Source organism: Channa argus, chromosome 13, assembly GCF_033026475.1.
Source record: "Channa argus isolate prfri chromosome 13, Channa argus male v1.0, whole genome shotgun sequence".
NCBI classification, from domain to species: Eukaryota; Metazoa; Chordata; class Actinopteri; order Anabantiformes; family Channidae; genus Channa; species Channa argus.
Window position 1 is genome coordinate 6,469,468 of NC_090209.1, and position 15,657 is coordinate 6,485,124.

Sequence of the window (15,657 nt, forward strand, 5' to 3'; positions counted from 1 at the left end):
GGTAGGATGGCATGCAGGCTCACACCCTTTTCCTCCTTAGAGAGAGGACTTGAGATGCTGACCTCAGGTCTTTTTCCTTGACATTCCCCAATGGAAATGCCAGCATCAGGTCGTTGCAGATTGCTGGAGAAGCTTTTTCCCCTGCTCCATCTGTTTAATAATGACACTTTTAATGACATTCCTCCCTGCCACTGTCATTACAGGAGGCTCAGCAGGTCTCAACAGCCGTGTCCCTGATGTTCACCGGCCCCCTGGACGGCCCCGGGCAGCCAGCAGCGGTGGAGATGGACGTGCTGTGGTGAACGGGATCATAAGCAACAGAAGTGGAGCCAGGATTAGAAGTGCAACGCCTGATCACTGGGAGCAGGCCTTCAGTGACCCAGGAGAATCTCACTACATAGAGTGAATGTCTACCTGCATTTTTACAAATCTAACCCCAAAAAACTTAAACACTTAAACACACAGGCTTTGTATGTGTTTTAGATGTGTCAATGATCAGTTTTTTTTTTTTACTTTTGACCAGAGCCAATTTACAGTAGCTGTTTCATCCTACCTTTATGATAAGTGTCATCTTGCTGCAGTTTCACATTTAACAGGCAGATAGAAGTGTGATTACAGCTTCAGCCTCATTCTCAGCAAGAATGTAAATTTGTGTATTTCCTACAATATTGGGAAATTTGCTTTTCCTTCAGTCACACTCTGGATACTTAGGAGCTGCTATGAAAAGTTGTCATGCCTATCAACAGCATGCTTCTATGTTCTATATTCAATACTATTATGTATCTGATGAGGGTTTTGTTTGCTCTCCTTTTTGTTTCTACAAGTCGCAACCCAAAGAGGACCAGCTGGCAAAGTCCTCGAACCTCAAGCAGGGAAACTGTCTGCAAAAATGAATGTGAGTCTTTCTGTTTGTTTCTTTTTTTCTTTCCTGCCTGTCTATCCGGACGAAATGTTTTAAACAGTGGTGACATATTTATTTTTCAAACAGCCTACATGAAACTACATAATTGTCACGAAAGGAAGTAACAGACACAGTGGGCTTGTTAGAGTGAAATGAGATGGAATGAGCTTTTAGTTGAACTGAGACATGTATGTGATTAAGGCCTAAAGCTCAGAGCCGCTCGCCACGAGCCAGTCTGACGGGGTCGACACGTGTATGGCATGTGACTGGAAGCTTCATTTCATAATTTGGTCACATGGTTTCCCTGTTAAAAGAACAAGGACTTAATCTAGTTTTGGATGTCTGTCCGACACGGTTGATTGTAAATGGGAAGAGGCCCATCTGTCAAGATGCTGTGATTCCAGCCTGTCCCATAAAGTGCAATATGCTCATCAAACCAGTAGGCGGCATCATCGACTCCATTTTGGCCTGATTTATCTGCATGTGGAATGATTACTGTAAGATTTTTTTACACATGCAGTGGTATAGTAAAAAAAATAAGGTCTCAGTTTCATCAGTGAAATGGATAATGTTTGTGTGCGCAACTATTTATTAATAAGTATTTTTTGGCAAAAGGCATCTGGTGATTGATTGGCAACATTGTGACTCCCTCTCTCTTCTCCCAGTAACCTAAAACCCATTAATTCTTACCATTTAGTCATATAAAGTTACAGAGCTTTTCACTCTTCTTTCTCTGATGCGACTCTAGTTTGTGTATGAGTGTGTGTTTGTGTTTCATTTATAATTTACTTATTTATTTATTGGCTGATATGAAGACCTTTTCTTGGAGTATTTTTGTTATTTTAGTCTTTTTTAAATCTCTCTCTGGGTGTTTGTATATTTCTGTGACTACCAGGGTTCACAGACCAGCCTGGGGACCTCAGGGGTTTCACTGTGCATACACAGTTGACCAAAGGCTCCAGAGGGTTTGGTTTCAATATTGTGGGGGGCAGTAGGCCAAGTGAGTTCCTCCAGGTCTACAGTGTGACAACAAGTGGACCGTCAGCACTAAAGACAGGTAAATACAGTGAATCAATGACACGATATATTTCTGCAACAATATTTTGCAGAAATATATCACTTTACCACTGCGGGACACACGTTCATTACACATTGGGACGTTATTAATGAAACTAATAGACTTGTCACACAATATTGAGTCTACATGCAAATGTAGAAACTGAAAATATTGCAGTCTATATCCCTAGCTTTCTGTTTCTTCAGTTTTTGGGATTATACTTCTAGAATATTCAAATGTCTCACAGCAAGTGTGTATCAGAATCAGTCCTTAATCTTCAGGTCTAGCACAGCCATAATCTGCCTCCATTTGCAGCAGCACACATCCAGTTCTCTCTCACTGTCTCTCAAACACACACACACGTCCATACAGGCAGATATTACCACTCTAAGAATGCGGAGCACACACTGTCTGTGCAAGGACTGATCTACTTCATATCTCTTAATAGGCTGGTTTAGAGGGATTAGTTGGTTGGATTAGTTTGCACCCACATAAAACACACAGACGATGTTTCATTTGCAAACTTAATCACTTAATCTGCACACTCGAACATATGAAAATGGTCAAAAATGTTACAACAGTAAGGCATAGTAGGCAGAGTGACCACGAAGGTTTAAAGTTGTGTAATTTTACAGCAAATGAATAAAAAAGTAAAGTTTAATCTTAAATGTGTGGTGATAACATGTGTTTACATCTCTCACTGTTAGCGGACATCCTGGTTTACATCAATGATGTGTGTGTGTTGGGAGTGTCGCACAAAGAGGTGGTAGAAATGCTCAAATCGGTGCCAGTGGGCCACAGCGTGGATGTAGAAATTAGAAGAGGCTACCCAATGCTCTACAACTCAGACGGTTGTCCCAAGCAGTCCTCACCGAGGCTTTTGGACAGTAGGGACCCCATCCTACAACCCACCACCACTCAGCCTCAACCTCTTCACCAGCTACCTCGCCTCCAAACACCCACTCCCCAGTCCCAGCACTTTAACTTTAACGGCATCGACAGTGAAGGGAGCTACATGGAACCAGGGGTGATTCTAGATGCTAATGGAAATGCCAAGTCCTTTGCCACCAGACAGCTGCCCTCATACAGACGTTCCAGCATGAGCAATGCTGCCTCCTCATCCCCTGTGCGCCCACCGCGCTCCCTGAGAAGTTTAGCCAGGCTGCAGTCGCTTGACCCAAACCTGGCAAGCCAAAGTGATAGTGAAGTTGTTTCTGCTATTGGGTCACACAGGTACATTTACTATACTAATATACCACACAGGCACAGATTGAATTTAAAATGCAAAATGATGGAGATTTGTATTGACATTAACTTTAAATATCTGTTAAAGTTTATCTGTAATTTCAAATTCAGTTTGATAACTTAAGCTTTATTTAAACTATAGGGAATTAGCCCTGTGATTCAAATGAATTGTTGCAGGATTCTGGTTTAGTAGCAGTTGTTAGCTTTTATTAAAATTTTCAAATAGTTAAAAACGTTTATAGGTTCAATTAATTTTTTGCTCCATAATATGTCCAGCATTAAATGTTTCAGTAAAAGACTATGTCAAAGAAAATCTTTTCATTTAACGCTCCTGCTTCTTCTTCATCAGGGCATCAATGATTCGCAATCATAACAATAACTCCCTCTCCACGGCCCCTCATCCTTTACATTACGGTACATCCAAGTCATCTGAGAGTGATCTATCCACCTGTACCCTGTCAGGGTCCCACCTGCCCCTGCCTCATTCCCCCCGGAGGCCCACATCCTCCCCTGGCGGCCCCCGTACTGCTCAGTTTCGCCTCTTCAGACCTCAGACCTCCCACCTCAGACCTTCTCCCACCACTGACATCCCCCAACACCGTGGCTTTAATGGTTTCCATGGCAATGGCAGCCCAACCGCAAGTCCCAGCAGTGTGTCTTCTCCTGGGGCGATGAGTGTGGGAAGTGGTGTTGGCAGCGGAGGGGAGCTGGTACCAGTGGCCTTGGCACAAACTGAAGGAGACAGAGGCCTTGGCTTCAGTGTGATGGCTGGTGGCCCGGACAGCAGGATGACTATAGTGAAGAGAGTGTGGGACAGGAAGCAGTGCAATTCCCTGCAGCCAGGGGATCGTATTGTTAAAATAAATGGAGCTGATGTCCAGAGTCTTACTTTTGAACAGGTAATGGACATTTAAAAGGGCTGGAAGTAAAGACGAGTATTAGGAACAAAACTAATTAGGGTTGATGGGTGAAAAACCTAAATTACTAAATAAGTAATACAAATAATGAAAATATATGCCTGTGTTTACAGGTACAGACAGTTCTCCAGGAACACGCCACACAGGGAGAAGTCATCCTGCTGGTTTACAGAGGAGGTAAATTATTCACATTTACGGCAGCGTAACTCACAACCAAGGTTTTTTCACTGTAGCTAAATTCATCTCACAGTTATTTTATCTCTCATTATCAGGCATCTATCATTCAACCATCTCCCCTGGGTCCATTCAGAGACTCCCCCCACCTCTACTCCGGCCCCCTCCTCCACCTTTTGGCTCAGACGAGGGCTCTATGCTCTCAGAAACGCTACCTGTGCCCCGTACTTCCATCAGCACCCCTCCATCTCCAGCCCTGACACGTTGCTCCCTGATCCAGAGCACTAGTTTCTTGGAATCTATTCCAGTTACCCTGACAATGGAGCCTAAAGACTGGATCAACACGGGCCTGGAGGATGAGGCGGGTGGTGTCACAGTGCATGACTTAGGTCTGGAGAGGCAGGGTGGTGAACGAATACGGCCGCTCCGCGGGTTTGACGTGGAGCTGAAGAGAAAGCCTGGAGAGGGCTTTGGGTTTGTTATTGCTTCTCAGGATGTGGAGAATGGCAAAGGTGAGAGTCACCAAGCGACACACAGGATTGTGCAATGTGTGTAATGAGTGAAAACACAAGTCAGTAACATGATTTAGTTTGTGAAACTGTATTTTTCATCTAAAAACCTGAAATAGAATAAATTGGCACGATATAGCATTAGATTAATTTTCTAGGCCAGTAAAATCTTACATACACACACACCAAACAAAAAAAAAGTTCCATTTGGATGTCCTTGTGAGCAGATGAACCATTTGGTAATTACAGATTAAAAAGTGGTCACATGGCCACATGTCACCAGATGATTCATGATGCATCACCAGCCCCTTTCTTATTAAGTGTATGTTTTTTCCAGGTCTTTTTTAGTACCATTGTAGAAGGATATCATTGTGGCTTCCACTATTTCCGCTCTGTACATTATTGTTCAAATACATATTCACTAGCCACAGTCATTCAGTAAAACCTCTAAAAATTGTAGATTTGGACTTCATCAGAGACCCCCCCCCCCAAACCCCCCCCCAACAGAATATTTAAAAATATGCACCAAATTGCTAACAGACAAAACATCCAAACATAGATAGTACAAAATTACCAAAATCGGACAGAAATGACTAAAAATAGATAAACATTTACCAAAAAGATCAGAAAAACAACAACAACAAAAAACAGACTTATTTAGTAACACCTAAAGAGAGAGACACCCAAAGACCAAAAATAAAGGGGGGGGGGTATCTTCTCACACTCTGTCCAGGATAACCAATATAAAAGAATGTGATCATGTATTTCTGTGGAGAACAGTAACCAAATGCTGCTTCTTCATGTGTATTTTGGGCTCTAAACTGTTCCCGTGTGGCTGCAGGCAGTAGTTTGGTATTTGGTTGAACTTTTTATTGATGATGAAGGCGCTATTGATCTATAGATTGTTCATAGGTTTAATATGTGCACTGCTCTTTTTTACTGAGTTCATATCAGTCCTATCCTACTCTGTGTCTCTATTTACTCTGACATGAGAGGACATTGAGTCGATTTGTTTATATTGTGTCTAGGAAGTGAACACATCCTTTCCTATTAGCTTTTAGTGCAGCGCTTATGAATAACAGGTTCGCCGCAGCATCCCTGTGATGTATTACCTCCTCTCTCCTTCCCATGTCCTGTACTAGCTGCTCTGTTCCAGTTTGATGCAGTTCATTTTGCTTTATGGACCAAGTGAACATACATTTATGTTGTTCAGGGTTGTACCTGTCTCTGCAGCACAGAGACCCTCCCTCTATCTTCAAGCCCTCATCTCTGGAATGCCCTCATGCTCCCATTTATTTCTCTCCTCTTGTGTCACAGGAAGAAGTCCCTTTTTATTCCTCCACATCCCCGTTTCCTCTATTATTTCCTCTTCCTCTTTCTCTGTCCATCTCACCACTGCTTCCTCACAGCCTCCCTCCCACTGTCTCTCTCTCTTTCTCTTTCTCTCACTCCTTTCATTCTGCAGTAAAGGCGTCTAGCCTGTTTTTTGAAAGATTAAAAACTCTCTCTCTCTCTCTCTCTCTCTCTCTCTCTCTCTCTCCCTCCCTCCTGCCTCCTGCTCTCCCCATTGCTCTATACACCAAACATTTGCCTCACAGAGGAGCAACAGAGGGGACAGCAAACGTGTGATTTAGCTCCTGTTGACTAGTACACGTGAATCTCAACACTTCAAGCTGTCTAAAAGGGAATATAGGACATTTTTTGTTTGTTTTTCAGCTCATGGTAATCAAAGAGCCATGCTGGAGAGACTACAATCTGCTTTGAAAACTGTGAAGGAGTCTAAACGTAATTATTCGCTCCAATTCTTGTTTTATATCTGTTAGAAGCGGGGAGGATTTGTTTGTGTGTTTCACCTTTAGTGTTAGTTGTGAGGTTTTTAATTCTGTGCTGTACACTAAAGTTGGCTGAGTCAGATGTGTTGACTTTAGCAGAAAGTTTCACGGGCTCACTATGTCACATAGTTTTTCAAACTGATGCTGTGATAAATGTGCATTATTACAGTTAGACTTACTGACAAATGCAGACAAATGTTTTTTTTAACATAGCCAGGCAACAGATGACATGATGTTCCAATGTACATAGTAATAGTCTGTGTATTAGAGCCATTATGGAGCTAAACAGGGAGCAAGATGAATGGATTTAACAGATAGTATTAGCAGTGCAGAGTTCAGCATTAATTAACCTGCACGAACACTACTGCATGGATGATGTCGGTAAAGATCAGCAGTGCTCTCTCCTCCACTCTGTGAGATGTAGTAGGCATCTGCAGGATCCTGTGGGGATGTCTGCACCGGCTGATGCATCTGAGCTGCAGAGGGGGATATTACGATGGCGGGGGAGGAGGGGTTGCTACCACTCCTCCGCTGTGGTCAGTGCAGCGCATCAGACGCTGGCTGGCTGGCTGATGGGCATACTGCAGTGGGATTACTCTGGACAGGGGAACATGAAGAGCCAGAGGAAAAGACACTACGATACAAAGTAGTCCATTTGGATGCATCTGTAGTTTAAGCCTGTGTGTTTATGCACGTGTGGCTGAGTACATCTGTCCCAATCCCTCTGCGTATGAGTCACTGAGCGCGTGTGTGTGAGTGTTTGTGTGTGTGTGTGTACGTGTGTGTGTATGCGCGTGCGCAGATGTGTTATGTGTGTGTGTGTGTTATGTGTGTGTGTGTCAGCATGGCTCTTGCGTGTGTATTCATGTGTTTGGCAACTGCTACTGTTCGACTGATGTATTATGCATGATAAGAAGACTATTTGCAAAGCTGCCTTAGCTTTGATTTGACCCGATTCCCGTTTCTGCCTGGGTCACCCAGATTAGGCTCGGATTGGAGATGTGTCTGTGGGCTCTAAATTATAGGGTGTACTATTGTCATTCCAGTGTTCTTCCTATATTACATATTTGTATTGCTCCAATTATACTAGCGACCATTTTATTTCACACTGTAAAAAAAATGTTAACATGCTATTTCTGTCCTGAAGGAATATAAGAAGAGTCCCAAACATTGTATGCCTTTTACAGAACTTAAGGCCACTGGCAAGACTCCAAGCACAGCATGCCTCGAAAGGGGGTCACAGAGAGCAAAATAGGGAGTTTACTATGATATAGAAAGACGAACAGAAGATAGCATCAGAGATCTGAGTAGACAGAGAAAGAGTGTTCAGCTAGAAACTCTAAGAAGCCTTTTGGTTGATGTATGAGATTAACGGAAGCAAATTTACTTTTAGACTGCTTAATATTTTTCTCACCGACCTTCAACACTAATAACAAGTTAAGCTACACTGTGACGGATCTCATCACAAAGACGATAAGACAAATTGAGTTGACGATAGAGTACATTAAGCTAATTGTCCGTCCTCACATCGTATCTTCATCTAATTTGAAAAGCTTGTTGCACATTTTCTGTGACCTCAGCTTCACGCTCCTGCTTATCAGAGCTGTTAAGAAGTGATATGTGGTGTTGTTTTCTAGCTGAGAGCAGCGTTGGGGCAAGGGGAGAAGACGGCCAGCGTTTTCCCACACGGCAAAAAAAGATATTTTGTGGTGCCAGCAAATATCGCTGTGTGTGTGTGTGTGTGTGTGTGCTCTGTATGCCAGTGAAATACTAATGCAGACAGTGTGCAAGTTTGGGGATCTTAGAAGAGCTGAGCATAAAAACCACTGACGCTGTTTAAACAGAAGTGTAAATATCTAAAGTTTGTTGTTGTGTGAAGTTTGACAGATTCGGGACAGAAACACTTTGCTGGAAAGCTTGTGCACCAGAACAGTTCTTTGTTCGGGAGAGAGGCAAATATGAACAGAGAATAGTTTCTTGCATGTCACATCATCAACCTGCTGAATTACAAGGATGGAGCGGGTTGGTAGATGGGAGGATGAAGGAGAAGAGGAGAATATTTCAAGGAGACAGAGAGGAGAAGTTTATAAAGTATTCACTGCCAAAAACAATCTCAATCTTAATTAGGTCTTGCTTTAGGAATTCTGGCTAGTGCATTAGTGAAATAAATCTTCCCATTTTTAAATGTATCTGTATTTAACCCCGGGTATCACTCACTGGCTTCTGTTCAAATGAAAGTTTTGGATGAAGTGGATGAAGTATGTTTTGTGTTCCAGCTGCACCTCTGGATCCAGTATGAACCACTCAACAATTTAAGCAACAAGTCATTTAAATGGTGTTAAGTAAACTGCGTGATTCCTTTTCTCCTCAGCTGCTTCTCTTCTCCCTCATCGGTTTGTGACGGTCCGTCGAGGCAGCCCGGCGGCTAAGAGTGGGCAGATCCGGCCTGGAGATCGGTTAGAAGCAGTAGAGGGACGCTCAGTGGTGACTCTGCCTCATCGGGAACTTGCTCAAATTCTTCGCCGAGCAGGAAATACTCTACGTCTCACAATCATCCCCCGTCCCAGCACTTGTATGTTTATACTTCTAGAGAACACACACAGAGATACAGTTGCTGTTAATTCATATAATCTGATATCTAACTTTCTCTCTTCCAGACTCTTCAAGCCTTTCAGAAACAACTGAATATGAGCACAGAAGCCAGTCCAAAGGTCAAAAGTCACGTCCAAAGGTGAGGGCATAATCATCAGCCTATTTCATCTACTGTCAGTAAATTCTTTGATTGCAGTGATGAATATCCGTCTTACCTCTCACTCCCAGCGTGACTCCAGGTATTACAGCGTAGACCTTGATCGTGGCCCCTCTGGATTTGGCTTCAGCCTGCGAGGAGGCAGTGAATACAACATGGGTCTCTATGTACTAGGACTAATGGAGGGGGGGCCAGCCTCACGGAGCCAAAAAATGCAGGTGTGTGTGTCCGTTATGTGGGTTGTTTATATACATATATTACGCTTTATGCTATTTTACTCTAAGGTATGTACCTCTGTGTTTCTGTGTTATCCTCTGTATTTGAGTGTTTCATCTTTTGTCTGTATTATTGCTGTTATTTTGTTTCAATGTTATATGTTAGTAGGTGTAGATAATTGTGTAGTACCTTATGTATGTTTTGTGTTTGATTAATAACAGAAAGCTCGTGATACAAAGAAAATACAAGGAGCACATTCTATTATTTTGTGCTGTTATCTTATCTGTGCTGTGACTGCAGATATTTTTGGATTAGCATTTGAAGCTCCGGTGAACTCAAAGCAACAAACATCAGAAAAACATTCGAAAACCAAAGCTGAAGTTTAAAAAATAATGTTTTGTATCTTTAAGTGTTTGATATGAATACCTTTTAAGTCAAATGTGAAATTCTGGGTGATACTGTACGTGGGAGTATGTGATATAACCACTGAGCCAAAGACAGTCACAAAGACAGAAGTACAGTATCGAGTGAAATAACCAAACTGGGTATTATAATTTAAGAAGAATCTGTGTATTATAATTTAAGAAGTGAATTGAGAACATTTCTCTTTTCAGAGAATAAATATTAAAAAAGCTGCATGAAATTGTCAAATACTGATTTAAATCCCATATCTGTAAAACCATGATATTCACATCAGACTTGGGTGTACTTTGTGTTAGCAAACTTATATATCTGCTAAATATCGAGATGATAGCAAGTTGCCAAGCAAGGAGTGGCATTAAATCAGCGTCAGGGTGATTTATAAATGAAATATCATGTTTCCCTTTGCTCTTCAAGCAATAAATACGGTATGATCCACCTGTAAGTCACCATGATGTTTGTTTAACATGTCACTGTTGTGTTGCTTTAATGAATAACTACAATACATAACAAAGTATGCAAAGTAATGTGGATGCTGTATGTGTGTGTGTGTCTGGTGTTGTGTGTTGTGGCTCCAGGTGAGCGATCAGCTTGTAGAGATTAACGGGGACAGTACAGCAGGGATGACCCACAGCCAGGCTGTTGAGCAGATCCGCAGGGGAGGCCACCGCATCCACCTGGTTCTGAAAAGAGGAAACGGCTACGTGCCTGACTATGGTGAGACACAATGGCAGGGTCGGGGTATTAAGTCAGGATATGTGTGTGCGTGCGTGTGTGTGTGTGTGAAAATAAGAGGTTAAAAACATAAGACTTTGACAAGCTCTGTCTTTGTCATGCATTTGTCTTGGCTTCTTCGCTTTCTGTGGCATTGATTCTAACTAAAAAACTTTCTCTTGTGGGGTGTCTTCTCTCTTTTAACCCATCCATATTTCTTGTTCATTTGAACTTTTTTGCTTTTAACTTCCCTACACTACATTTTCCCTCTCCTGTTGGCCGGTCTCCTTTTCCCCCTTTGGCACCCTCTCTCTGCTCCTTTTTGCTCCACCGCCTTCTTTGTTTTCTTTCCCTTTTCTGTCTCTCTCAGTGGAGCTGTCCAGTTTGTCTCTATGTATGACCAACTCCAAGCTAGGCGAGCCTTGCTTCTATGTCATTGGACGGACAGAGAATACGCGGTTGGTAATGGTTCCTGTTAGTTCTCCCATTTTCTGTCTCTCTACATTCCTCTACTCAGTCACCACTGCTGTCTCCACTTATAGTAAAGGAAGCCTGTGTTAAGGACCTCCTCATTTTAAGATCAATTAAATTAAATAGGAACCCATCACAGTAATACATTGTGCTTCCTGCAAACCTACCTCTGAGGCAGAATAATCTAGTGAAGAAAATTGCTTAAATCCACTATTATAGAGCACACTGATTATACTGATTGTAAGATACGTGCTGTATCTCTACTGAATGGTTATCCCATGGTTGCACTAAAACCCAAAAAGCAGCTGCTGTTACACAAGCTGACCTCATGCACCTTTTAGAGAAAAAAACCTTTGTAAATTTCTGAGCTCTTTAATAACAGATTACATAATGCTCTCTCACAGTGATTTTGCGCTTCCTCTCTCTGTTCTCCCTCCCATTGTAATGTGTGTCCAGGCCGTGAGCAAAGAATCACCCCCCCCTCCCTCCTGCATCACCCCAAGGAGCAGGGTTTGGCTGCAGTAAACTCCACTGGGCAGAGGGGGCACAGCTTGAAGCAGGGGAGGAGAAGCAGGTCTTCAAATGAGCGAGAGAAAGAGAAAGAAGCAGAAGGAGGCAGACGAAGAAGAACGAGAAGAAGACAGGCCTCAGGGAGAGGGCTACACTCTAATTTAGAGAGCCCCATCCCTGAGCAGCGAGAGACGTCTCAGGAAGCCAAGAGGAGGAGGAGGAGAAAGAGAGAGTCCCAGAGTTTACCCAGAGATGCCCTCAGGCATTATGATGATGGTGACATGGAAAAAGTGAGAGGAAGAAGAAAAGAGAGGGAGAGGGGCAGAAGCAGGGAAAGAAAAAACAGGAGCGAGGAGAGGTTGAGGACGGGTGAGGAGGAGCCTGAAGAAGAGGAAGAGCAGGAGGTACCTGCGTTTCAAAAGAGGGTGGAAGAAAGTGCAGAGGAGTTAGAAAGGGAAGTAAAGAGTAACTTACCCATTCCAAATCCGATCCAAGAGCTTCCCAGACCCAAAAGTTTGGAGACAGTGTTTGATGAAAACTGGAACATGGCAGCAGAGTACAGGACACGGAGGGATGGGAAGGAGGATGAGACATCATGGTGGGATGACAGGGAGGGAAATAAAAAGACAGAGCTGAATAAGAATGAGAAAGACGATGATGCACAAGGCGAATGCAACGAGTGGCTTTTACCAAGTGTTGCTGCAATAGATCCGGTGTCACAGAGAAAGTGCTTCTCCTTCCTCACCCCCACACTGTCCATAGAGCAGCTGGGGGACGATGAGTCAGAGTCTGGAGGCAGTCAATCTGACGGCAGCGTGTCTGCTGCCAGTATCTCAGGCCTTTCTCTGCCCACTACAGAAGAGGGCAGGCGCAGGGCGGCAGCTCTGCCAGGCCCCTGGCTCACACCCAGTCAGCAGAGGATGGCTCAGGTTTTAGAGGAGAATCAGCGCCCTGGAAGGCAGACAGGGCAGGGGGGAGGAAGGGGTGCTGTCTCATGACTTTTGTCATTAGAGTATGCAGAGTTATACTCTGTCTTACACTGTTAGACCTCGACTTGTTTTCTGCAGCTACCCACACTACCAACATTTTGATATCTACAGTAGTATGAAGTCATATTCTTTGTGCCTTTTTAAAGAAGACTTCTGGCTGATGTTAAATGTCGATGTCACATTTTCACTTGTACATAACACCAACACGGTAAAGTTACATGTTTTTTTCTGGTGAAACAAAATTTTTTTAATTATTACATTGCACTTGTTTCTTTATATTTGGAGCATTTGTGATAGATGTTTCAAGGACAACAAGGTATTTCAGACACATTAGTTTAATCTACTTCCTAACTCTCACTTACCTTTCTACTTCTCCCTGACTCCTTCAGCAGTGTCCTCTCTTAAGTATCCCCTCTACTGTACAAAGACTGCATAGACATCCACTTATACCTCATGATGATACTGAGCAATAATAACGCAACTGTCCAAGACTATCGGCCATCAATATCTACGACTCCCAATGCATAAATCTGGTCTGAGAGCAAACAGTGTAACATGTTTGTACAATAATCTCTTTATGTGGACACTTGACTTGTAATGTTGTTCTATATAATTGGATATTTGAGTCTGTTCATGCAAATTCCTTTTTAGAAAGCCAGTGTGAAATCTATATTCTGTAAATATTTGTAGAGAAATAAATGACTGAACCTATTGCAAATACAAAACTAACTAAAGCAAAGCCCTGATTGTATTACTGTACTGTAATACATCGTGAGTCTCTCTATATAAATATATGCAGTATATCTATATATTACCTATAACAGCTTCTTATTCAGATGATCTATTGTGTGATGGAAACCATGTGAAATTTGGTATATAGCTTTTGTGCAGGCTCAAAATGTACCCAGAACTACATTGTACTTGCCCTACTCATTAATGAATGTTTTGTAATATGCTGCTTGAGTGTGGATTATGATGTTCCGTGTCATGCAGAAGCCAACAAAAAATGCCAAAATATGCGTCTAGTGTGCATATTTCAAGTACTGTTATTAATGTGTATGTTGGTATGTGGTCAGAACAAAACCACTGTCTGGATTCTAGAGAGTGCTGTGCCCATCGTGCCACGTACAGTTGCCTTGGTAACATAAACCAGTTTATCCTAACCAGTGATTTTTCTTACTGTGAAAACCCTTGCTCTGTGGTCTCTGATGCGAGAGGTGGGTGGGCCATTTAGTCATTTTAGTTATGCCAAATAATAACTGATTAAACAGTCTTAATACTGTAAATCCACAAAAAATAATAATCACAAGCCTCTGCAGAATTTGAGCTCTGTTTTGCACCTAAGATAGCAAACCAATATATCATTTAGTTATGCTCTCTTTTTAAAACAGTTCTGTTATGGAGACAAACAGGAGCCACCCTGAATGGATACTGTGAGATGTTATTTTTCTATGAAATTACCTTTTTCGAAATACTCAGGTTTTCAGATACTTTGCTCCAGACAGGCCGTTATTGAGGAGAAAAAGCAGCAGAGTGACTTCACACTATTTCATAACACACACTGAATTCATACTGTTTAAATGTTCAAACAGCCTTGTGTTAATATATTTTTATGGCAGCCACAGACTGTTACAGCTGTTTGTCACTAGCCTATACTTATGTAGAGGTTTGATGCTGCAGGTGAAGTCATTCCTGCCTTTGTAGCCATGATCAAACCGCAGGACTGAATTCATTTCTTTGTGTGCTCTGCCCATTTTTTTGCAGTGCTGTGTAGCTCAGACATAGCAGTCTACAGTGACCAAACCAGCACAGGCTTACTGTATTCCCCAACCTGTTATTATTATTATTATTTATTAAAATGGACCAAGTGCAATATTAGACTATTAAACATAAATGTTTCCATTTGATGCATTGCCCAGCTCAGGTGTTTTTGCATGTGTGTCTTCAGCTGTAGGCCAATAACTGCACAGACTAGCTTGGTGAGCTTATATGTGAGACTAATCATTATTATCATTTTTTATAACATTTGCTAATATTCTTCTTTTTTTTTTTTTTTTTAAGATTTTCTCTTCCCCAGAAAGGTTATATGGCTGAATTGTAATCACCTTCTCATAAAACTGCAAATAAACTGCTGGACGAATTTCCACAGTGTTCCTACATCTTTCTTTTATTGCTTTTTTGAACACCGGAAGGGCCAAAGTAATGGACAGCAGATGGCAGCAAAATTATAGGCTACAGTGGATTTAGGAGAGATGAGATTTAATGTTGCTAGTGTGTGTGTGTGTGTGTGAAAGACACACACACACACACACACACACACTGTGACAGAGCTTTTTAAGGATCTGGTAAGAAATTTATTCACAAAGAGATTACATCAGAAGACACTGACTGTAAAACACTTGCTATAAATGAAATCTGATAATTTCCCACACATCAATTATTTAACCTGCTTTCCATGAGAACAGGGGTCTTTACATTCTCCATGTGGGCTCACCACTCAGTCTAGTATTAGTTTCCTATATTGCACAGCAGGGTGAGGCTCACCTGTGTGAGACAGGCTAATACACACAGAGAAGAAGGGTAAATTTATAGTGTCTCTGTTCACATATGAACACTTCAGTACTGCATCTAAAAATAACACGGCTCTTAGGCCTGTTTTTCCTCATGTTGTCCTAAGCCGTCCGTCTGTTCAAGTCGTCTCAGACGCAAGAAAATATAACCTCAGTAATGAAAGCACTGCTGCCAGTTTCACTTCAGGAGATGCACTAAAATCCACCAAAACAAAACAAATACAACATTTAAACTGTAGTTGAGGAGAATTGTGCCATGTTGTAATTAAAATTATTTTCTACCTGTACACTGAATCATTTCATACGGGGAAGTTCGGGCGGGAGGGGGGGAGAAGCCTAAAGTGTATAAAGTTACAATCAAATGTGCATATCGAGACTGATTG

General features: G+C 42.1%; 1 protein-coding gene across 7 annotated transcripts in view; it reads left to right on the forward strand.

The window, feature by feature from the left end:
• The window catches only part of LOC137139163 (novel protein similar to vertebrate membrane associated guanylate kinase, WW and PDZ domain containing 1 (MAGI1)), a 33,833-nt gene extending 18,970 nt beyond the window's left edge, over positions 1-14,863 (forward strand). For 3 of the 7 annotated variants that reach the window (XM_067526031.1, XM_067526029.1, XM_067526032.1), the window contains exons 6-18: positions 204-402; positions 825-895; positions 1,797-1,958; positions 2,666-3,191; positions 3,553-4,102; positions 4,234-4,297; positions 4,393-4,806; positions 6,520-6,588; positions 9,007-9,207; positions 9,293-9,366; positions 9,456-9,602; positions 10,599-10,737; positions 11,662-14,863. In XM_067526031.1, the coding sequence (XP_067382132.1) occupies positions 204-402; positions 825-895; positions 1,797-1,958; positions 2,666-3,191; positions 3,553-4,102; positions 4,234-4,297; positions 4,393-4,806; positions 6,520-6,588; positions 9,007-9,207; positions 9,293-9,366; positions 9,456-9,602; positions 10,599-10,737; positions 11,662-12,713 (3,668 nt within the window). In that variant the 3' untranslated portion in view covers positions 12,714-14,863. Of the gene's footprint in view, positions 1-203; positions 403-824; positions 896-1,796; positions 1,959-2,665; positions 3,192-3,552; positions 4,103-4,233; positions 4,298-4,392; positions 4,807-6,519; positions 6,589-9,006; positions 9,208-9,292; positions 9,367-9,455; positions 9,603-10,598; positions 10,738-11,104; positions 11,209-11,661 lie in introns of all 7 variants that reach the window. The other 4 variants (XR_010916281.1, XM_067526035.1, XM_067526030.1 and 1 more) reach the window with 4 other exon arrangements.
• Positions 14,864-15,657: the final 794 nt, after the last annotated feature.